Here is a 23,827-nt window from a genome sequence, read left to right as displayed (position 1 = left end):
GTAGTTGTGGCGCACGGGCTTAGTTGCTCCGCGGCAGGTGGGATCTTCCTGGACCAGGGACCAGGGCTTGAACCCGTGTCCCCTGCATGGGCAGGCGGATTCTTTATTTTTTTATTTTTTTTTTATTTTTGGCTGTGTTAGGTCTTTCTTGCTGTGCGCGGGCTTTCTCTAGTTGTGGTGAGCTGGGGCTACTCTTTGTTGCGGTGCGTGGGCTTCTCATTGTCATGGCTTCTCTTGTTGCGGAGCATGGGCTCTAGGCGCGCAGGCTTCAGTAGTTGTGGCACTTGGGCTCAGTAGTTGTGGCTCGCAGGCTCAGTAGTTGTGGCACACGGGGCTTAGTTGCTCCGCGGCATGTGGTGTCTTCCCAGGTCAGGGCTTGAACCTGTGTCCTTTGCATTGTCGGGCAGATTCTTAACCACTGCGCCACCAGGGAAGTCCACCAGTTTTTATTTAACAGTTGAAATTTTACATTGTTCCTTTTTCGTCCTTGAGCTCGTATTTCCACTTTATTTCCTCCACAGAATTTTTTTCTAGTAAAATCGATTTTATGCTCGAAGTCTTTGGTTTGTTGTCCTACTTTTCTGCAACAAAAATACATACAAAAATTAAAACAGTTTTGAAAATTGTGTTGTCATAATATTAAACATTTTCTTTTGGATTGAGTTCAAAAATTGTAAAATACCCAATTGACCACAATAACTAGTTTTGATCATTGTTAAATATAAGTTTTATTTAAAATGCTTCTCTTAATAAGCCAAATGGAACTTTAAAAAAAAAATTCATATATGTATCCATGTATATTTGCTAGAAAGAGCAGAGCTTTTTTTTTTCTCATGCCAGTAAGCATTGAAAAAGTTGGTTCTTGTAAATAAATACAGAGGACTTGAAGACATTTCGTTGTGGCAATAATACTCAACTCTTTGAACATCTTTTGAGTTATGGGCCAAAAAATCACCGTGATCTCAATTACTAATGACCTGTCAACTGACAGTTCTTTTAGGTCCTCCTTTAACTTTACTGAAGGCAAAGGTTTAGAAAGCACCGGACTCAGCAGGAGGATTTGTTACATGGTCACTATAAGCAATCACATTCTCGGCATGAATACTTATATTTTGAATTGCCCCTTTGGGGTGCCAGGGGTATTTTGCACCGTGGAACAATGCACCTTAGTAAAATTTGGCATGGGTGGGTAGTTACACCTTTCTGGGAACCTGGGAAAAGACAGCCTGCAGCATGTTCCAAGGCTGATCTGTTCTCATAGGGAGACACTTGGCAAACTGAGTTGAAATTTATTCCTCTTAAACCATGTTTTTGTGTCTCTTGGAAAATCTTCGTGCCTCCCGCAGTATGAAGATCACTTGGAACTACGGTGGGCAAATACCTAACTTCTTTTACCTTCCATTTCCTCACCTTTAGAACGGGAATAAATAAGAACTGACTTCTTTGGGTCATTGTGCTGATCAGATGGGGTCCACGACGTCCAGGCACATAGGGAGCAGCTCAGATGGTGGATGGCAGCTCTTACACTCCAGTTCCTGCCTGCTGGGAAACTCAGCTTTCTAGGCACTCCTTGCCTCGGTTTCCTCATTTGTGAGCCCAAGATATCTCAGCCCAGGAATGTGGGGGTGGGAAGTGATGTGGAAGAGGTTTTGTGATTGTCACAGTACGTTTTCTGGAACAGATATGTTCTTATTTTAAAATAGTTAATGTTGAGTTCCTGCTTACCCATGAGCTGGACATTTTGCTGTGTGCTTTATGTACAGTATTCAACAGATATTGTTTGAGGCCCTTCTACTCATCGGGCCCTGTTTTAAGCACCTTGAATTCAATAGTGCTCAGATTCTAGGGAGAGAGGGAGATTACAGTAAATAATCACATAGACATCATATTTGAGGGGTGATAAGTGCAGTGAAGAAAAGTGAAACACAAGGGAAACAGGGGTGCTATTTTACATATTCAGGGCAGTCTCTGATAGGGTGACAATTGGGCGGAGAAGGGGGTGAGCCATGCGACCCTCACCCTCGGGGGAAAGGGCCTTGTGTGTGGAGGGAATAGCGTGTCCACCGGCCCGAGGTGGGAGTGCTCAGCACGGTCAAGGAGCAGCAAGGCAGCCAGGGTGGCTGGAGGGTCTCAGTCAAGGGGGAGAGCGGTGGGTGCCTGGAGAGAATGGAGCTGTGTCTGTCAGGAGGCCCCTGCGGGACTCTAAGGACTGGACTTGAACTCGAAGTGAGACGGGGACCTTGGAGGGTTTTGGCAGAGAGGTGACACTATCCGACAACACTAGCTGCTGTTGACGCACGGACTGTCGGGGAGCAAAGGCGGCAGCAGATCACTCAGAGGCTGCTGCAGTAATCCAGGAGCGAGACGGTGGGCGGGGGGGACCCGGGCGTGTCTGGCTAGGTGGTGAAGCTTGAAGGCAGAGCTGGCAGGGGGCGCGGGTGAGTTGGATGAAGATTGTGAGAGAGGAGCCAGGAGGATGCCGAGGGTTTTGGCCTGAGCAACTGAAAGGACGGAGGTGCCCTTCAGGGAAAGGGAGTAGACCGCAGTCACCGACGTGTCACACGTTGAGTTGGGGAAGATGAGGTGATGGGGGCATATGGTACCTCATTCGGTCCTGATGAAACCCCTGTGAGTAGTCATTATTGATCCTATTTTATATGCAAGGAAATAGAAGCCCACAGCCCTGAAGTAAATTGCCCGAGGCCACGTGGCTGCGATCCCAGCCCAGGCCCCTGTGACTTCACAGCCCCTGAGATTTGGCATTCCCCGTGATCCTTTTTTCTGCATCAACACCAGTGTTGTAGTCCAGTCCAAATGACCTCCCTTTCCACCCATGAAACCTCCCTGGAGTGATGGTGTGTGCCTGGAGAGGGCTCTAGAAGAAAGACCTGCTCCCGCCCTCCCTCCCTTCCCTTGGTGTTGGTGAGGGCCGAGGGAGAGGGAGGCTGACCGCCAGCACCTGCTCTGGGGGCTCCCTCCAGGTCATTGGCAGCCTGGAGGAGGAGGTGGTGACTTAATAGGCCCAGCAGACGAAGAGACGAGAACTTGGACCCAGGTTTGAACAGCAGCCTCTCACCAATAATGAAATATCAGGAGCCAGGAAACTGTAGATAAAAATAGCACTTATTAGTTAACTGGAAAACAATATATTTTTGCAACCACTGCTTCCACAAGAAAATAATTGGGTCCCAAGGCAGGGAACAACTCGTTTTCGTGAATGATTATATTGATCATTGGAGCAATGTGGATGCATCCCCTTTGGAAAGCAATTCAGAGGAGAAGCGTGTGGCTGGTCAGACATGCCCAGGGTGCAATCCTGAGAGGCTGCAGAAGGAGGAGGAAAGAGGCTGGAAGTTAATGAGGGAGCGGGCCCTGGCTGGGCAGGCCGGTGTGGGGCTGTTGATTGGGAGATGCAAAACAAGAGAACTCACTTCCAACCCAAGTCCCGAGGTCTCCCAAGGGAGGGAAGAAAGAGTGTCCATTCACATATCAGTTCCTTATTCTTTTTTTTTTTAAAACACATTTTTTATTTATTTGTTTTTAAATATTTATTTATTTATTTATTTACTTTTGGCTGCGTCGGGTCTTAGTTGCAGCACGCAGGCTTCTCTCTAGTTGTGGCGTGCCATGTGGGATCTTAGTTCCCCGACCAGGGATCGAACCCACATCCCCTGCACTGGAAGGCGGATTCTTAATCACTGGAGCACCAGGGAAGTCCCTCAGTTCCTTATTCTGCTTGAACCCATTGGGTGTTTTGTTTGTTTGCACTCTTCTCCTGGAGGGATTTACTGGCAGTGAGCAGCATGTTCTCATGGAAAGAGGAGCAGGCTGGGAGCCTCCCCTTTGCCACTGACGGGAGAATGTGACCCCCAAGTACTTCCCATTCCCTTTCCTGCTTCTGGAGTCATTCAGTCATTCATTCTACGCATAGTTATCAAACACTCTCAGAACAAGAAGGGAACATCGGTTGAGGGTTCCTTGTGTGCTAAGTACTGTTCTAAGCGCTTTGCATGTATTAACACATTTACTCTTCATGGCAACCCAGAGTAGGTGTCCTTAGCTCCATTTTACAGATGAAGAAACTAAGTCAAAGAAAGCTTAAATAACGTGACCAATATCACTCACCTGGTGAGTGACTGACAGACACTGGACACTGGGCTAGATGCTAGAGACAAAAGGGTTCAAACTGGACACAGCTCGTGACCTTGTGGAGCTTATTTTATCTAACACGTAGTCACACAAACAAAAGTACGAAGCACAATGGGCACAAGGGAAGGAGAGGAAATGAAGTGGTGAGAGATGTCAGAGGCCTGATTTGGGTTTGGGGGGTGGACGAGGCTGCACCCAGAGAGGCGGCTTGCTTCCTCGCTGCTTTCAGGTCCTCGCTCAGAGTGACTGCTTTGGTCCCTCGTTTAAAACAATGACCCCCATCACTCTCGATACCCTCCCCCACTCAGCACCACCACACATATCGTGAGCTTTTTGATGATTTTTGAGCCAGATCAAGAAGAGGCTATCAAAGGTGGTCACTTTTCTGGTAGGTGCCTGCAGAGGAGCTACGGGACAGGTCTGCGTGGGTCTGGGTGCCTGACTTCGAGGCAGCTGGGAACTTAAACCTTTGTTACCTCCTTGCCGAGCCTTAAGGGGACAGTGGGCTCTCGGTCAGTGTGGCTCTTGGGCAGACCCATCCCCCACCCTCCCCAGGCCCAGGGTGAGTACCACGTGACTGCTCTCATTCACCTGTCAGTGCTCTGTTCTTGGCTGGTTCCATTTGTTACTGTCTGTCTCTCCAAGTTTTCCTGCGGGGCAAGACCTGTGTTTTCCTTTGGTTGCTGCAAAGCCCAGAGGAGCTCATTCAGCGGTTCATGAAAGAGTGAGCTATGGAGTGGCTTGTCAAATGGGAACAGCTGTTATTTGTCCAGCCCCTTTAAGCCAGGGGCCCACAGCTTCCCCGGGCATGTGCTCCTCCATCCCCTTCACCTTCCTGGCAGAGGCCAAGCAGCTGTTAGTCTGTTTCTACAGATGGTCATCCAAGGCCCCAAGAAGGGAAGCTCTTCATTGGGTTACCCAAGGAGGCTGGGGCAGAATTGAGCCTGGAATTTATCTCTGTGCCCTGGTTGTTGTCCGTAAGACCCGGCCCCCTGTTCTGCAGAGGGAAAACACCAGTGTGATCATCAAGAAATAATTTTTCTTTGGCCCCAAATTGATTTGCCTACAGACGGATGCGCCATCCTTATTTTGTCTTAATCTAAATGTAAATTAATTTTCCATTCCCAGGGTACATTAAGGCAGGGGTCTAGACTTGGAGTTAGGAGCCCTGAATTCCATCCACGCTCTGCTTTTAGTTGTGGTCCTCGGCAAGTCCCTTCTTCTCTGGTCCTCAGTCTTTACCATCGTAAACAAAGAGTCCATCCCAAGTCCTGTGGCACAGCAGAACTGCCTGGGTGCCTCCACTGCCCCCACCAAGATCTGATTCAGTAGGTCTCGAGGCGGGTCCTGGTCCTGTGTACAGGAAGGAGGTGAGGTCTGCTCGGCCACATGGTCTTACAGGCCCCCTTACCCAACTCGGCAAACCTGGGTGACCAGGTGACAGTGGCTTGCTTTCACCGATGAGGGGTCAGGGCCTTGTGGAGAACCAGCCCTTGCCCCTTCCCTCAGCTGCGGCCTGTTCTCAAGATGGGTCTTCTGCAGAAGAGGACCCAGTGCTTTAGGGACAATAGGACAGAGTTTGGATTTAAAACGCTGGTGCTGGATATCCCATTTCAAAGCTTCACCAAAAATAAATAAATAAATAAAAAATAAAAAAGTAATTCCCTGGTGGTCCAGTGGATAAGACTCCACGATCTCACTGCTAAAGGCCTAGGTTCAACCCCTGGTCAGGGAACTAAGATCCCACAAGTCGTGCGGCACAGCCAAAAAAAATTTTTTTTAATTTTTTAATTAAAAAAATGTTCAAAAGCTTCAGCTGTGTGGATGAAATTTTTGTTTGTTTGTTTTCCGTAAGTGAACCCTATCCTTAACTCCTCTTTTGTAAGCTGGAGGGAGACCTACCTGGGGGCACCTCTAGTCTCAGAGAGATTGAAGAGAAATGCCTTGTAAACGGTTTAATAATTTAGTTAGGTCTCTCCATCTGGATGATGACTCTGGTGGATATTTTCCTCTCTCCGCCCCGGCTTCCCTGGGTGAGAATGAGCCTGGGCAGATTTAAACGTCTAGGTTGGTCCCCCGCTGCCCCAAGCCACCCACCCACTCAGCCCACACCCGAGCGGCTGCCTCCCCCTGTCGTTTGGTGTGTCCTCAGGGGAAGCAGATTCATTTCAGTATAAGCTCAAGCAAAATGTAATTAGGACAGTAAATCTGCTGTTTAACCAAAAAAAAAAAGTCCTAGAACAGATTTCAGGGTCCTGGAGATCTTTCCTTTGATGCTGAAGGAAGGATGGGAGAGTCCTGGCCTTTGATTTAATTTCTCCCAGTTTGAGAACAGAGTCCAGGACATGGTAACCATGTTTACTGAAAACGCAACACGGCTTAAAATCTACTGTGAGATCGCCTGAGGCTGCAGGAATGGGGACCTGACTTCATGAAAGTCTTTTTTTCTTTCCGTGCCTTGCAGTATGACTGACTCACAGCATCCGTCCTGCACCAGCACCCTCACCTCCTTTCCTGGATATTTACCACGTCAGTGGCAGTGCACCAAGGGCTGTAGATGTGTTTTCTCAGTCAGTCTGCACAACAGCCTTAGGAGGCAGGTTCTGTCATCTGCATTTTACCACCATTTTATGGATGAAAAAACTGAGATTGAGAGAGGCAAGTGACTTACTCTGGGTTGCACAGCATGTAAGTGGAGCAACTGGATTTGAAGGGGTCCGTGCTCCTAGCCTCTGTGCTATATTTCAACAGCTCAGTCTGAGAACCGCAGATCACCACGCCAGGCTGAAGGCTACCTCCCCACCAAGCCTGTCTTCCTTCCCTTGTTCCTTCTTGGCACAATCCACACTTCTCTAAACCTCAGGCTTAGTGGCCACTCAGCCACTGCCTCTCACTGAGCTCCCCACCTGGGCCGCTTCTTAGATGAGAAGGAGGGATTATTCCTCTCAGTCTACACCAGTCACCCAGGCCAGCTCCGTGCCGGTGCTAGGGTGTGGCAGGCAGGCCATTTCCTCCCTGTGAGCCTCAGTGTCCCAGACTAGAAAGCGGCAGCTGGGGGCATCTGGAGAGTGCCTTGGGTTCACCCCAGAGGGACAGGTGTCCCTTTCCTATGGGGAGCTTGCCTGCAGTGGGATACGGCAGCCTCCAGAAAGCTCTCTTTGCTTAATAGCACCCGACCTTGCTCTGCCTGCTCAGCGTTTTGATTGCTAAATTTATACAGTGTTAGTTTGCCTTCTTCATGAGTGTCTTTGAAAGAATACCGGAGGCCTTTCCTGAAAGAGTTTTCTGTCTCGGGTGGACCCTGAGCCTCCTAAGCTCAGGCCTTGGCTCTGCCTGGCCAGGCTGTGTCTCCCTCCCCTGCCTTTGCCTTGCTCTCCCCCAGCCATTTGGCTCCACACTGACCAGGCCTGCTCTGTCCCACAGGCAGGTCCTTCCGGCGTTCCTGTGCGGGACCATCGCAACCGGGGAGCTTGGCCTCCGGTGACCTCTGGCTCCTGGTTCCTATTCTCACTGACCTCCCTCTTTCCTAGGAAGATGTTCCTGGTAGGCCTGACAGGGGGCATTGCCTCAGGCAAGAGCTCGGTGATCCAGGTGTTCCAGCAGCTGGGTTGTGCGGTGATTGATGTGGACGTCATTGCCCGGCATGGTGAGTTGGGGGGCGGGTTGTACACAGCAGATCCCCTGGGCTCCCTTCCTTCCAAGAGGCCTCACCTTTTTATAGGTCCCTTCAAGCCCTCAGAGGAGGGGAGGGCCTTCCCGTCAGCCCTGGTCTCCTGCTCCTGCCCCCTACTGCCCCACCCCCACTCTTCCCTCCAGCTCCCCTCACCCCATGACCAACACCAGGGATTCTGTGCACTCTGCTCTCCTCCCTGCTTTCCCTCCCCTCATCTTGTTTTTGCTGCAACTGAAAGAAGCACCCCTGGGTTCCCCCATCATTTTGCCTCTGATCACTCAGAGTCCCCTGGCTGGGCTGGAGGCTCTAGAGAGTGACCCAGGCTCCTCTTCATGCCACAGTCGTCCAGCCAGGATACCCCGCCCACCGGCGTATCGTGGAGGCCTTCGGCACTGAGGTCTTGCTGGAGAATGGCGACATCGATCGAAAGGTCCTGGGGGACCTGATCTTTAACCAGCCCGACCGGCGGCACCTGCTCAACTCCATCACCCACCCCGAGATCTGCAAGGAAATGGTGAAGGAGACCTTCAAGTTCTTCCTCCGGGGTAAGAGCCGGGGCCTGGGACGGGGTGGGGCAGAGCAGGCTCCCCTCGGGGCCCAGGCCCTTCTCCTCTGCAGAAAGGTTGGCAGGGGGGTGGGGGGCGGTGGGGGGAGGAGCCGATTATCATCCAGGCTGTTGAGTTCACTCTGCTCATTGGCATCCTCTGTGCAGCCCCGTACCAGCCCCAGAGAGAAGTGATGTCCCTCAGCTCTTAAGGGGGCTGACAGTTTAATGAGAAGAGACACTTGAGGCTTTTGAGCCGTGAACCTTAGGAAGCTGATTTTTCTAGTAGGGGTGGGAGTAATAACAGCTGGCGAATAATGGAGTCATAAGACCTGAGTTTAAGTACCTGGCCCTCACGGTTTCCAGCAGTGTGACTGTTGAGTGCGCCCACCCCTCCGCCTGTTTCCTCCTCTGCATAGTGAAGCTAATAATGCCAACCTGGGCAAGCTCTTAGGGAGACTAAGAGTCTACGCCGTGACTGTCAAACACCACGAAAATGTAAACCACAGTCAGAGTCAGATTTGGTGCTGGTTGAGCGCCTGGGAAAGTAAGTTTGCAGAGTGTAAGGTGGGGAGGCTCCGGGATGGCCAGGGCCAGTGGGGGTGGGTTCTAAGTGGAGGATAATCCTTCCGGGCTGGGCCTCAGTGGAGAGAGCTAGCCTGGCCTGCGCAGGGACGGCCAAGTGATGTGGCAGGACTGAAGGAAGGGGAGAGCGTTTGAAAAGCAGGGGTCTGTGGCAGCCTTTCTCAAGCCGTACGCCACAGCCCAAGCACGGTTCTTCAGGATGGCGTTGGGCAGCGGTGACCTGATCTTTACTGTCCAGGATGGGGTCAGTCCCCGGGAGAAGGGGGAGAGCTGAGAGCAGTGGTTTGGGATCAGGCGAGAGGCTGGCCCAGGGCCCCTACAGAGCGGCCTGTCAGCCGCTGGGCAACAGAGCCTCCAGCCCAGGCTCCGGGTTGAAGGCCTGGCTGATTGTCTCCTGTCAGTCATGAGGCTGAAACTTTGCTTCCTGGAGGGTATGGGGGAGGCTTCTTGCTTTTCTTCGGGCTTTTGCACTGTGATCATGGCCAAATTCTCACATGCATCAAGTTCTCATGTACAGAGTGGGGACCCTCTCCCCACTCCTGTCCCCCTCTGACCAGTACCTCCCTCCAGAAGGAAAGGGATGACTTGACAGACATCCTTGATGTTGACCCTCCCTTCCCAGCCCCCCAGCTCTGGCCAGGCAGGAGCTGGCTCCCAGCATCCTCCCTGCTGGACCGGCTTTTGCTCCCCGTCTCAGTACCTTGCCACAGGCCTCCCTCCCTCCTCCCTCAAGGGCAGTCTCTGGACTCTTGCTGCCTTTGTCCTGCCTCTTGTATCTGTGCCAAGACCCCTCCCGTCACTGCCCACCCCCCGCCAGGAGCGAGGCCTCCTGCCTTTCATTCCTGCCCTTTCGCGTTCGCTCCCAGGCCAGGCGCGAGTACATCTATCTGCAGGGCTTTGAGGCAGCAGTGGCTCTCCCCTTCTGAAATTAAGCATCGGATAATGTCACCCGCTCCAAAGTTCTCCCGCTGTGTCGTCCACCCAACTTCCCCTCTCCCCAGCCACCACCACTTAAATAAAAGCCAGAAAGCTCTTTTCAGCTCGATAAGGTGAAAAATGGGGATGACAGCTGTGGCTTCCACAGTCCCAGTTTTCCCCTGATGAGTATAACAAATACAACTGTCAGAGTTGGTATAATCAAACGTCAGATAAGATCACCAGCTGTTGGGAGGTCTCCGCGTAGGCAGACGGATGTCTTAATAGAGTCAGGATGGTTTGCAGAGCTTATCAAGCAGGAGGGATGTGACAGCTGAATAGCCCTTTGCCAGCGAACCATAGAACTGTCTGCGAGCTCCCAAGAGGAGCCGAGGAGAAAGGACAGTGCAGGGAGAGGAAGGGACGGGAGTGGAGCAGAAAAGGGAGGTAAGAGGCCCAGGGAGGATCTGGTCTCGGCCCCTGTTCTGGGCTGGACAGGAGTGGGGGAGCCAGCACTGCCAGCCTCCTTCCTCCAGGGAGCTGTAGTAATAACAGCCATCATGTGTGGAGCAGTGAGTGAGGGTCTGGGTGAGGGGCTGCTGAGAGGTTTACAGGCATTTGCTCATGTAATCCTTACCATCTTCCTGTGAAGCGGGCCATCTGTTCACTCATTACACAGGTGAGGTTTGGTAAGGGGCCCAAAGGGAGACAGTGGTGGCAACAAACCAAGGCGTGTCATTTGAGCCCGTCTCATGACCCCCCGCTTCTCACTGCTCTGGGACCCCTGCCAGCTTTTCCACACTTACACAGCGGTCACTGGCCTAAAGAGAAGTAGGAGCCCCAGGTGCTCCTGGGCGAGTGGCCCAGGGACATGCCCGCGCACAGGGGGTGAGGGTGCACCCCCTTGGCCGGCCTTGGCTTGCAGTGGGAGGGCTAGTCGGTGCCTTTTACCCCATGGAGTTAGTTCTGTAGTATGAGTCATAACCACCCCACGCCTCCAGCATCGTACCTGTAACCCCTGGCTGGAGGCGGCCTCTGACGCCGAGAAGCAGCCTCTTTCCTTCTGGGGCTGCTGCGGCCGCTGCCCCATAGGAGTTTCTCGTGGAGAGTTGGCAGAGAGCGCCATGCAGGAGCTGGCTCCTGGTGGAGAACCTATCATTTTTTTTCTCTTTTTTTGAGGAAAGATGGGTGAAGTAGGGCAGAACAGGCCCACTTGTTCCCGGAAACTCTCTCCAGTCTCCTACAGCTCTGGCTGTGTCACCTCCCTGTTCGGAAATAACAACTCTTTGGGTTCAAGATCAAGTGAACTCAACCCTTTGTGACTGCCCCGACCACCTTGTCAGCTTCGCCTCACTCTGCTCGAGGCCTCCACTTCCGCCAGAGCTGTTCCCATTCCTGGAACCCTCACTTCCACCTGCTCATTTTCAAGTATCAGAAGTCCTACCCGCTTTTCAAGGCCAGTACAGATGCCATCCCTTCTGTAAGGTCTTCTTGGATCATCCACCCCAAAATGACTTTCTGCAGCATTGTGTTCTGAATGGCATTGGAACTGGCTAGCATTCAGGTTATGCCTCTCCTTGGAAGGTCTCCCCCTCTGCCCGGGAGCTCCTGATGGTAGGGGACAGTGGCTTTGACTCTGTTCCCACACTGAGCACATAGTCCTGTGTGTGCTTGCAGAATTGAATTTGTGGGTTTCCTGGCCTCCCCCCAGGATACCGCTACGTGATTCTGGATATCCCCCTGCTGTTTGAGACCAAGAAACTGCTCAAGTACATGAAGCACACAGTGGTGGTATACTGGTGAGTGTGTGGCACGGCCTGGCCTGACCGAGGCTGGAAAGGAGGACCCCTGGGGTAAGGCGTGTACCTGCAAAATGGCCCCCTGCATTTTGCCCTTTCCCCACAGGGTGGCCAGGAGGCCCAGAGGTTTTGGGGAGCAGGGCCCAGAGCCTATAGCAACTGACCTCTGTGCCTGACCCAAATGTTCCTGGGAGTAGGTGTGGGGGAGTGATGGCCCTCAGGTCTCTCTAGTGCTTGGGAAGGGCTCCCCCTGCTGGCTATTGGAGGCACTTCAGCCCAGATGCCGGGCCCTGCCCTGGGCGACCATGTTCTTATTCATTGGTTCCCTTTTCCCTCCTGCAGCACTTCTCAACTTTCCAAACATGTATTACTTCCCTCAGTTTACCTCTCAACATAAGGTAGTCAGGACAGGAGTTGATATTTCTGAGTTATAGAAAAACTCAAGGCGGGGAGTTACAGAATTTGTCCAGGGTCACCCATCGGCAAAATCTATGAACAGAAAGTTGCGGAGAGGGAGCTGTCAGAACCCAGCTAAGGAAGGAGCTTTGTTCATGTCCCCCAGGACATGAAGCAAACCAGAATCCAGGTTTGGCAAACAGAGGAGGATCAAACTGTCAGAGAAAATGAGTCATGGTCCCAGCAGAGTGAGAGTGCAGATGAGGCTTCAGGGTGTCTCTGCCTTCCAGAAACTTCCTGGATGCCATGCATAAGTACAACAGACACAGAGGTGGGCACTTGGCCCTGCAGGTACTTAGGGCACAGGGTGGCTCTCAAGAGACTAATGGCGAGGGAGTCTCCTAGCACACGGGAGGCGGGGCCTGGAGTGCTCGGTGCCCTAGGCAGCACCCTGCCCTCTGCCCCAGCGCCCCGCTGTGGGTTGGCATTTAAAGGCAGCCTGAGTCTGCTGAGCCTGGTGCAGGGACTCAGGCATCCTCTTTGCTCCCCCACTGGCCCGTGTCTCCCCCTGTAATCCTGCAGCCTCTCTGGGTTCTTTGTTCTCTGTGAAAGACTATCAACTGAGGCCAAGCCAACTCCAGGAGGACAGAATTCTCTTTGCCTTGGAATTTTAATACAATTGAAACTTTGTACCAAGGGATTCAAAAAAAAAGTCTTATTAGTAGGTGAGTAAACAAGACGGGCTGGTTGCGTCTGCAGTCACCAGGTGACTCCACACTTTCCCTGCCACCTTCCTCTTCCTATGCTTTCCTTTTGCTAAGAGCAGAGATAGCTGTGGCTCCTGGCAGATAATTGCGGCTTTGTAGATCCTGCCTGCTCCCCAGGAGATCCTCCAGCCCCACTCACCAGCCAGAGCAGCCTTTCCCAGGGTCTCGGGTGCCATACATGCCCCACTTTCACCACATGTGGTTGTATGGCTCTTGAGAGATGCCCAAGAGATGAATGAGTGATTATTTGCTTTTCATAAAAGGGATCCACGCTTTACAAAAATAAGGACCCCCTCGTGGACTCCTTTAACTGGCAAACTACCCCTGGTGCATTTGAAATAATATGGGGGTTTACCAAAGTGTGATTATACCAAAATGTGATTATTCACTTTTTCGAGGAGCTTGCCAATTGTGGGATAAATGTTTGGGCAAAAGTTCCCTTACCACAAACAACGTCGGTCTTTAAACCATCTGGGACTATCCCTGAGCTCCAGGAAGGGCTGTCAGAGAGTTCTGCCTTCACATCCCAGGAGGCCCCCAGTCTCGGCCTCACCGTCTGAAGGGTGTGCGCTCACTGGTGGCCCCAAGCCATCTCCATTCTGTCACCCAGACTTTCCCAGCCACAGACCTGCAGTGTCCCTGACTAGGGTTGGATATAGTCCTTGTTCTCAGCCAGGCAGGGATTGGCCCCATGACCTTGACAGTATGCTGTCCCCCTAACAAAGGAAATCAGAAGTCCTACCTACTTTCCAAGGCTAGTGCAAATGCCGTCCTTCTACAAGGTCTTCCCTGATCAGTCAGCCAGAAATGACTTCCTGCCACGTTCAGTTCTGAATGGCGTTGGGATTGGCTAGTGTTCAGTTATGTCTGTCCTTGGAAAGTCTGTCTTCACATCCCAGGAGGCCCTTGGGTCTAGGCCACAAGTAGGAGGGGACTAAACTGTAGTCATCAAATCCTCCCATCTTATAACTGGGAAAATTCAGGCCTAGTGGCAAAGCAGAGGGACCCCAGATGGCAGAAAACAGCTGCTGCAGCCCTTTCCCACCTTGTTCCTACTGAGGGGCTTAGGCAGTCATAGAGATGACCCCGTTCCAGAGGGCAGCTGGGCAGTTCCTGTGTAGCCAAAAGCAGGACAGGGAGTTTGCCCAGGAAGGCCCCAGGTGGTAATATCAGAGTGCGCGAGAGAGGCATTCTTTGTATTTCCTGTGGAGTTGGGAGGCTGGGTGTTGCTTGGCTTACTGTGCAGTGGTCAGTCCTGTCCCAAGGACCGAGGGGATCCAGTTCTCAAGTCCTCGCTCCTCTTAGAAGCACCTTGGGCTCTGCGCATCTCGCTTCATCAGTGGCATCAAGCCCAGTGGCCACCGTCTCAGCACAGTCCTTTTGCTCTGAATGTGCAGGACTAGGTGTGGGGAGACAAGGAGAGGGCTCTTTGTGGTGGACCGGGAAGCTGTTTTTGATGCCGCAGGCCCAGGCCCCCAGGGGAACTGCAGGAAGTGTTTAGCTTGCAGACACAGGCCTTTCAGTAAAGCTCATCCATCCAGGGGTGCAGGATGTAGCTGATTCCAGGTGATCAAATCCTCCCATCTTAAAACTGGGGAGTCTCAGGCCTGGTGGCAAAGCAGAGAGACCCCAGGTGGCAGAAAACAGCAGCTGCCGCCTTTTCCCTCCGCATTTATACTAAGGGGCTCAGGTAGCCCATAGTGCTACTAGGGTGCTCACAAAGAGTGGGGTGTGGTGGGGGGAGCCCATGAGCTTCCAGGGCTGTCCACCCCTGTAACGCGCCACTGGGAGGGAGGCTGGGACCTGCGATGTCTGAGCAGCCCTTCTGCCCGGTTCCTAGTGACCGAGACACGCAGCTGGCCCGGCTGATGCAGCGGAACAACCTGAACCGCGACGACGCAGAGGCCCGGATCGAGGCCCAGCTGCCCCTGAAGGACAAGGCCCGCATGGCCCGCCACGTTCTAGACAACTCAGGCGAGTGGAGCGTCACCAAACGCCAGGTGGTCCTCCTGCACGCCGAGCTGGAGCGCTCCCTGGAGTACCTGCCACTGCGGCTCGGGGTCCTCACGGGGCTGGCCGGCATCGCCAGTCTCCTCTACCTGCTCACCCACTACCTCCTGTCTTCCCCCTAGCGGACCCTGCAAGGCAGGAATTCCTGGGTCTCCATGTCCTCAGAGGCTGAAACCAGGTAATGAATGCATCCGGTTTCCTCCCAACCCTTCAACACACACACTCTGGATCTGGGCTGGAGCCCTGGACTGGGCTGACCCTTCCTTGGAGCACATCCTGTCCAAGGCAGAGAAACAGCCCTCTGTCAGCAGATGCTCCTTCCCACCTCCCCCAGCACCCCTCCCTCTGGAACAGTGTCCATCATGGGGTGTGGAAGCAACAATGGTAGACTCTTGTAACTTTCTTGTGGGCAGGGGTGAGGAGCACTGTCAGTGGCCGTCACCAGTGTTTAAAGCTGGGAGAGTCCCTGGGCTTGAACCCTCTCCTAGCACGTGCCCCGTCACGGCCAAAACCCCCTGCATGGACCATGGGTAATCAGTTTGGACCAAGGACTGCCTTCAAGCAGGATTCCCCTGTAGATTGAAGCCCTTGGCCAGGAGGCAGTAACAATTCCCTCGTGGGTGATGCTGTAGCGGGGCAGCGGCCAGGCCCCTTCTGGGGTGACCCACTGTCCCACCATGGCATTTCCCTAGCACTCCCCGCACCCTGCTCCCCGCCTCCTCCTACCACTCTACCTCCCTGAGCTCTTGCTAGTCTGCATGCGGTGCACCAGGCTGTTTCTGGCCTCTTTGCCTTCACCTCCCCAATCTGGAAAACGTTTTTTTTTTCCCTACAACTGGCTACCTTCCAGCTCAGGCACCATCTGAAGCCCCAGGCTGGGTTACCCAGCCTGGGATACCAGGCTCTGGGATACCCCCCGCCCCGCATTTTACCTGAATCCACAGTATAATAATCAGCCAAAAACTGGTTAGTCTCTCCTACTAGACTGTAAGCCCTTTGAGGGCAGGAACTGTCTTATTCATCTCTGTTCCTGGTGCAGAGCCTGACTCGCCATTGGTGCTGAATAGTGTGTGGATCTGAAATGCCCTGTGCTGCCATTGTTCCCCCAGCATCACCGACTGACCGAGGTTCCCAGACTTGGCTGATACCATTGGGGTTAAACTTGGCCTCCTCCCACACTAAGACCTGTGCTCCTCACTTCCCTGGCCCCAGAAGGTACAGTTGCCTTCTGACTTCTGGGGCCCCAGGAGGATTCCAGCCAGGTCCAGACATACCTGTGTGAGAGGTGGGTGGAGGTGCTGGGGCAGCTTCACCCACGTACTCCATCTTCCTTCCCCAACCCAATTAGACCAATGTAGACATCAGCTTCCCCTTGCCAGAGCTGGCAGACCTGCTGATGTGTTGATCCTGCGGCCAGCAGCCTATTAAGACCAGAAATGAGTGTGACAAATGCGACTGCTGTGGTGGCCATACTTAGTGCCCCCTTTCCCAGAACTGCTCATACTTCAGAGACCAGCTCATTAACTCACTGCAAACCCGCGAGGGGCAAAGGCTGGTAAGGTGGTGGCAGGCTGTGGGGTGAGGGCCAGGGCAGGATGAGAATGGCAGAGGGCAGCCGCTTCCCCGGTTTGAGACCTGGCAAGAGCGGGTAAGGGAGGAAAGGTATGGACTCCTTGCAGTGCCCCATTACCCTAGTCATTGAGAAGATGGCTCCTCGTGAAGGCGTGATATGCCGGACGCTGCTGGATGTGTGACACCCGGAGGTAACATGGCATTGATTATTCTGATTCCAGGCCCAGAGGGATGATCTGATTCGGGTCAGAGCCAGGCTTCAGAACTCTGCCCGCTGTGTCCCTGGGCCTGCCTGGAAGGGACAGACTTGGCATCGCTCTGGTCCACTGGGCTTTGTCTCCTACTTACATGACCTCTTGACTTCATGATGCTTATGTCAGAGAACAGCGAAAACCCTTTGCAAACTATAAAGTTCCAGAGTTATTTTCCTCCCTGACCTAGTCTATTGAGTTTGATGCCAGAATGTCAGAGGATGGCCAACCTGTTAAGGTGTGGAGAAAATGCCATCCCGTCCTCCCCTTGGCCCTGGTCCTGCTACAGCTCCCACTCACCTCCTCTTGCCTCCCTCCCCACGGCCTCCCTTTCCCAGGCTTGGTGGCCCAAGATGGTCTTACAAGAATCCTACTTCCCCTGGGGCGTCGCTTCATGTCTAGGTCGCTCGGGAGCCCCTTGGATACAGCAGGAGTCAGGTCCCCGGGAGCCCCGGCCCCGCGCCCGGGCGGGCGATCTTCCCTCCGGCCGGCAGGTGGCAGCATCCGCCCGGGTTGGGGTCGGGCCTCGGCGGCAGGCGCTCGCCGAGCGGTTACTTTCTCTCGGTGGCGTTCCCGCCTCTCCTACGGTGCCGCGGCGGTGTCAGATCCCCCCGCCAGCGGCGGAGGCGCGGGCGCTCGGCCCCGGCCCGGGCGCTAGTTAACAAGCCGTGCGGCTCGCTGTGTCCTCTTTGCTGGAGCTGCGGGCACCCCGCGCCCCTGGCGCCGCGGGGCGGACGGATGTGTCCCCATTCCACCCCGTGCGAGGGCGACCGGCACGCTCCCCAGGCCTCCCACCCTCCAGCCGCGCGCTCGGGCCCTGCCCTCCGTTCACCCACTTTGGGCCTCACCGCCCCGGCGCGGAGCAATAAAGACGCCAGCGAGGGCTGCAGGCGCTCCGGCCTCCCGGCGGCGGGGGGATGAAGGGGACAGGCGGGCCCCTAAAACTATCCCCATCCCTAGGCCCAGGCTGGCCATAGGGTATTTAGCAGAGCCTTACAGATTCCAAAGCACATCCCGCAGCTTTCTCCTTGAAGTCCCCCAACTCTGAGAAGGAGTGCAGGAGGCTCAGAGGTTGAGCCACGGGGGCCCAAGTAACCAATAGGCATAATCCCACGCTCTGGACTCCCAGTACAATGCCCCTCCCACTACCTGCACTGTCCCCATTAATGACGCCTCGGGTCTTTAGCTAGGAGTTATTGTCAACTCTTCTTCAGATGTTCAGTCTCTCTCTGTCCTTGGGAGGGTGAAGGGAGGGGCAGGGGAAGGTTTGGGACACTACATAACAGGCCACCATGGCTAGAAATTGGATGGGAGAGGGACAGCCAGGGCTGCTGTCACAAAAGGCACTCCAGGTCGGGAGGAACCAGTCGCAGGAGCAGGAGAGGGAGTAGGGTGGCAGTGATGACTCGAGGCCACATGGGGTGGGCAGGGGAGACCCCAGAGATGGCAGATGAAAAGGAGCAAAGTGCAGGAGATGCCGAGACTCTGTGGGCTGCTCTCCTGCTCCTTCCCCGGGAAGGGGAGATGTGGCTGGTGGCTCCTCTGTCCCACCCGCAGAGCTGAGGCTGCACCCAGCTGGGGCCCAAAGAGCCTCCTCCCTTTGCTCCCCACCCTCCCCTCCCCATCGCTCAGATTCCAATACAATTTCCAGCTAACCAGCATGTCGATAGAACAAGTTGGGCAGCCGGATTGCTGGCCAATTACAGGAAATCATTCTCCACAGCTCAGAGCCCAGGGAGAGGGAGGGAGGGAGGGAGGGAGGGAATGTGAGGGAGCAGACACCCAGCTTGCAGGCTGGGAAGGGGCTCTGGCTCTGTGTGGGGCCTGATGCAGCTCCAGGGAGGGCCTGGAGTGGGAGAGCAGGGGTAGATGGGGAGGCTTCTGGTGGTGGCCCAGCAGGGGTTCTTCCTCATCCTCAAACATGGCCCAAGCCACAAAGAGAGAGAACGGGACTGAGGGCTGATGAGGAGGGCCCAGGAGGTGAGGCATTTGCTTGGAGTAGAAGGGGTTAGAAAGGGGGGATGGTGAGACCAATCTCCCCCAGAGCCCTGTGTTTGGGAATGGGGTTGGTACCCAGGCCTCCCTGGCCCAGAGGATCCTTGCAGGGCCATCTGAGTACCTGGAAGCTGGGGCCCACACGGGCAGGACCTTTCTTCCACACCCAGCCGTGGACCAAGGGGATCCTGGGGGGGGGGGGGGACAGGGAGAAGGGGCTTAAAGAGGAGGAGGGGAGGAAAGGGGCTGCAGCCTGCAGCTGCGTGGTCCAGCAGCAGCCTCACTTGGTGAAGGGGTAAGTCTGGTAGCATCCTTCCACCCCAGAAGGTGGGGCATAGATATGTGGGAGGGGACAAGGGCTTCCTCACTTACCTTCCCAGCCCCTCTGCCTTACTACCCAGCTCTGGCCCTTAAGAAACTCACTCAGATGAAAAGATCCCAATCCCCACCCCCTCACTTTCCATCCATCTGAATCTACCCCTACCTTCCATTCTGACCTGGATGCCTGTTTGTCACCCCCACCGCTATCCACATCCCTCATCATATCTTTCCCAGAACTGCCTTAACTACTCCCAGGCTGCCCTACCCAGCAGACCCTGAGGTTCCCCCTGCTTCCCAGCACCAATGATTAGCTCCCTTTACCAGTGCTGGAGTCTCTCCCCCAAAGTAGTGAAAGATCCTCGACAGACAGGAATTTCCACAGGGACTAACTGCACCCAGTGACTTCCCTGGTGACGCAGTGGTTAAGAATCTGCCTGCTAATGCAGGGGATATATATATATATAGATATATATATATAGATATATATATTTTTTTCTGATTACACCTGTTTAATTAATTAACAATACAGCAATTTTAACAGGGTACTATGTTTATCTGGAACCCCGATATGAAGCAGCTGTGACCCAGTGAGCCCTTTCCCTGCTCCAGGCTGTAGCACCTCCCCAGGACCCCTCCCCAATTTCTCAGCATCTTGCCCTGTCTCCTTCAGACCCCCACCCTTGGTGGGGCTTGGGTTGGATTTACCCCTGGCGTTTTGGCCAACCCAAGGGTACACAGGTGGGCAGACACCAGAGAGGAGACAGACCTCTGCGCCCAGTGCCCCCAGGCACCCAGCGGCTCTCAGGAAAGAGGCTGAGTGAATGCTCTTGACTGGCAAGGCCGGCCTCAAAGTGGTGGGTGCATGGGGAGAGGGGGTCAGCGCCCTGGGGCCCCTCCTTCCCCGGGATCCCTGCCCGAGCACACAGGCTTGGACGTCCGCAAGGGGGCTGTCAGGGCTGGCCCTGTTTGTGCCCCCCGTTTGGCACAAAGCGGGCGGCCTCGGCTCTGTGAGGCTGAGACCTAGCCGCGGCTCCAGGCTGGTGGAGCCGCCTTCGCGGGCCCTCCCTCGGGCGCTGCCTCTCGCGGGCCCGCCGCCCGGTGCTCGGCGATCCGGAAGAGGGCGCCCGGCCCGCCCTCGTCCACGGTGCCCCGCGGCCAGCGCGCCGCTCTCCGCAGCCCGCAGGCTCCGCGCCATTGATCGGGCCGCGGGGACCAGAGCGCGCAGCGCCCCCACCCCTTCGCTTTTCGCTTTTAATTGAAGTTTGAGCAGAGTGCGAAGCGGGCAGAGGCAGAAACCAAATATTTAGTTGCTGCAAATTGGCACCTCCAGATCAATTACCCGACCCGTGTCAGGGCCTGCGCCGCCCCCCGCGCCCCGCGGAATCTCAATGCCGCGTTGCCCCAGCCCCGGCCGCCCGCGCCGCCCGCGCCGCCCGCCTCCATTCCGCCGCACGCTTTTCATCAGCGCCAGCCATACATCACCCGTGGCCGCGAGGGGAACAGATTTTCAATGGGAAAAGTTCCCTGGGAGGGTCCTCGTTGCTGACTCCCGCCGCGCGCTGTGCTGTCTGCCCCCCACCCGCCCGCCCCGGCCGTCACCCAGCCTGTCAGATGGGGACAGCCCGGGAGGAGCAGTGAGATAAAGAGGGAGCTCCAGAGCAAGGACTTTGGGTCACATGGACTTGACCCAACCCTAGTATCTCCACTTATCCTCTGGGTGACCTAGGAGAAGTTCCTTATGCTCCCTGAGCCTCGGTTTCCCCATCTGTAATTTGGGGCTCAACCTTCACGTTGCAGGGTTATGGGATCAACACGGCGGAGGGCCCTGCCCTGCCCTGGGCTGGCACATCGTGGCTTTACTTCTCAGCCCTGCAAGGGGGGTAAAATAGCTTCCAGAATGAAGTGAGGGACACTGGGTTTGTAAGCACTTCAGCCAAGCTCCTGCAGAACAGCAAAGGGAAAGCAGGGGGCAGCCAGCCCCACAGAGTCCCTGGCAGAAGCCAGGCCGGCGGGGGCACCTGGGTCAGGCTCCATCACGGAATGTTTTGACCTCCAGCCTAGGTACATCTGGGCACAATCAGAAGAAGAACTGCTTCTCCAGTACCAAGGATGGAGTTAGCTGGGCCTGGAGGTGAGCCATGACCTCAAGGCTGGACCGGGGAAGGAGGCTGGAGGGATCTGAAGGTCACCAATGGCTGAGTATCAGGAGGCTGCGCCCATGCAGGGGCCCGGAGGTGAGCTCTGCGGAGGAATCAGGAATTGGGCTGTAGTTGAGGTTTGCCTTTTCCCTGCTGTATGACCCTGCGCAAGTTCTTTAACCTCCGTTTTCCAATGTGTAAAATGGGGCTGACACCCTCTCCCTCCTAGAGTATTTGTGAAGAATAAAGGAGATGATGTTATTTATATGAGAGGGAAGGAAACTCGCTGACAGACATGGAGAGAACGGTGCTGAGTCCGTGTGAGTTCCCACGCTCAGCACTGCGTCCATTCCAAGAGCTTCGCTGGGGGAACTGGAGTCAAATGGTTTTGCATTTTTAAATGGCTGTCCCACCAAACGGAGCAACTCGCACTCTGGGTGGGAGGGGAGGTGTGGCAGGAGGCTGTTGTTGCCAGGCTTAGGGCTCTGAGAGCCCTTCCTTACCGCATCTCACCTTAAAGAATCAGAATCGCCAGACTGTCTGTCCTTCCTGCCTCCACCTCCCGCCAGCCAGAGACCTATGCCTCCACCTCGACTCCTCAAGGCAGGAGTCACCCGTGCCTGGAGGAAAGTTTTCTCCCATCAAACTCAGGGTCCAGATGGAAGGCAAGGCTGAAGCCTTGGGAAGTAAACTCACTCCTCACCTTATTGAATTTCCCAGCTGTGAAATGGGACCATAAATTGTGAGCCACTAATCACAAGGTGCCTTTTGGACTGGTGGGTGACTTCTAGAAGTTACTGAATCCATTGCCCCACTGTCCACACACATCCTACCCATCCCTTTTGCACACCTGCCACAAGATTATCTCCGCTGGCAAGACAACCCCACCACCTCCTTGGGGATGGCAGCCGCCATTTGTCAAGTCAGGAAGTCCATCTGACAGTCTACCTTAAATGTCTCACTGCTTCCTTCAGGGAAAAGTTAAAGAATGAACAACAAAAGATAAATGCTTATGGATAGGCAATGCCAGACTATTTTTAAAAAATACCCCCAAAGAGGGTGTGGGGTGGGAATTACCTTCGGACACAGTGCTCTTTATACTGAACATCCTGGCGATAAATATAGCTGTGTAATTCTTTTTTCTCCTTGGCAGAGAGAAAGGCTGAGGCTGGGCAGCAAGGCAGAGGGACCTGAAAACATAAATCAATATGTGACTTTAATATATGTGCTCTCGGTGTCTGTGTGTGCTGGGGGATTATTAGTAACCTTGATTCCAGCTCAATGTCCATGTGAGGCTGGGAGACGCACGGCCCCCAGGGAGGAGAAGAGAAATTAGGAAGCCAAATTCTTCTCTTGATTGACACCTGGGTAAACATTATCCCTGGCAGAAGGGGAAGAAAAAAAATCAATGCTGGGTATTTTTATCACGTTCCAGGGACAGACGTGGGGGGGGCGTAAATTAAAGAAACAGTTCCCCCAACAGAGCCTCATTGAATATGCTCATCTCCAAGGAGGTGGCAAAAGGGGTGGAACCCAGGTTGGGGGGGCAAGAGGAAGATTGCGAGTGGGAGGGACAGTGGGTGCGTCCCAGGGAGCGTGCCCATTGCTTCTCATGCGCTGGAGCACTTATGTGAGTGGCAGCAGGTACAAAGGAGCCCACTGTTAATGACAGGGCAAACGCACCAGGTTTGATGGGGGAATCATAGGCCACACAGTCTAATGTCAGACTCTGGCTTCAATGGAGGGCCAAGAGGCATTAGTCTTTTTATTTTTATTTTTTGGCTGCATTGGGTCTTCGTTGCTGCGTGCGGGCTTTCTCTAGTTGCAGTGAGCGGGGGCTACTCTTTGTTGCGCTGCGCGGGCTTCTTATTGCGGACCACGGGCTCCAGGCGCACGGGCTTCAGTAGTTGTGGCTTGAAGGCTCAGTAGTTGTGGCGCATGGGGCTTAGTTGCTCCGCGGCATGTGGGATCTTCCCAGACCAGGGATCAAACCCGTGTCCCCTGCATTGGCAGGAGGATTCTTAACCACTGCGCCACCAGGGAAGTCCCAAGGGGTATTAGTCTTAATGCAGTTGTCAGGGGGATGTTTCTAGCAGGAGCTTTCCAGAGCATGGGGAGGGGAGAGTGGCTTCGGTGGGGGCTGGGAGGAGTGAGTGGCCCAGGGAGGCGGGGTGGGGGGTGGGGTTGGTCAGCACCAATGTGGAGAGAGAGAGCCATCTCTCTGGATTGTCTTGGAAAAAGCCGGTCTCCGTTCTACAGTCAGGAAAACCTGGCTTCCACTCCTTTGTACCTGGCCTCCCCCTCTTCCCGGCTATATGACCTTGACCAAGTCATTGGACCTCACAGAGTCGCATGTTTCCTATCAGTAAAATGAAGGCAAGTAGACCCCACTCCTCTCATCTCGCAGAGTTTTTAATGAGATTATACAAAACACTGAAGTGGTAAGGGGCTATTGCTATCTAGAGCAGCTCTGTCCAGTAGAGATATAATGCAAGGCATAAACATGCTTAGAAAGGTTCTAGTAGGCACGTTTAAAAAGTACAAAGAGGGCTTCCCTGGTGGCACAGTGGTTAAGAATCTGCCTGCTAATGCAGGGGACATGGGTTCGAGCCCTGGTCTGGGAAGATCCCACATGCCGCTGAACAACTAAGCCCATGAGCCACAACTACTGAGCCTGCGCGTCTGGAGCCTGTGCTCTGCAACAAGAGAGGC

At 54.3% G+C, this 23,827-nt stretch overlaps 1 protein-coding gene across 7 annotated transcripts in view; it reads left to right on the top strand.

Moving 5' to 3' along the window:
• Positions 1–22,972, top strand: part of DCAKD (dephospho-CoA kinase domain containing) — a 32,001-nt gene extending 9,029 nt beyond the window's left edge. For 3 of the 7 annotated variants that reach the window (XM_082372328.1, XM_082372329.1, XM_082372326.1), the window contains 4 exons: positions 7,680–7,795; positions 8,164–8,367; positions 11,578–11,665; positions 14,669–16,846. In XM_082372328.1, the coding sequence (XP_082228454.1) occupies positions 7,684–7,795; positions 8,164–8,367; positions 11,578–11,665; positions 14,669–14,960 (696 nt within the window). In that variant the 5' untranslated portion in view covers positions 7,680–7,683 and the 3' untranslated portion in view covers positions 14,961–16,846. Of the gene's footprint in view, positions 1–6,613; positions 6,812–7,679; positions 7,796–8,163; positions 8,368–11,577; positions 11,666–14,668; positions 16,847–21,033 lie in introns of those variants that run through there. The other 4 variants (XM_082372330.1, XR_014238511.1, XR_014238512.1 and 1 more) reach the window with 4 other exon arrangements.
• The last annotated feature ends 855 nt before the right edge of the window (positions 22,973–23,827 follow it).

Source organism: Balaenoptera borealis (assembly GCF_965194805.1).
Source record: "Balaenoptera borealis genome assembly, chromosome: 20".
NCBI lineage: Eukaryota > Metazoa > Chordata > Mammalia > Artiodactyla > Balaenopteridae > Balaenoptera > Balaenoptera borealis.
This window is presented reverse-complemented; position numbering and strand designations above follow the sequence as displayed.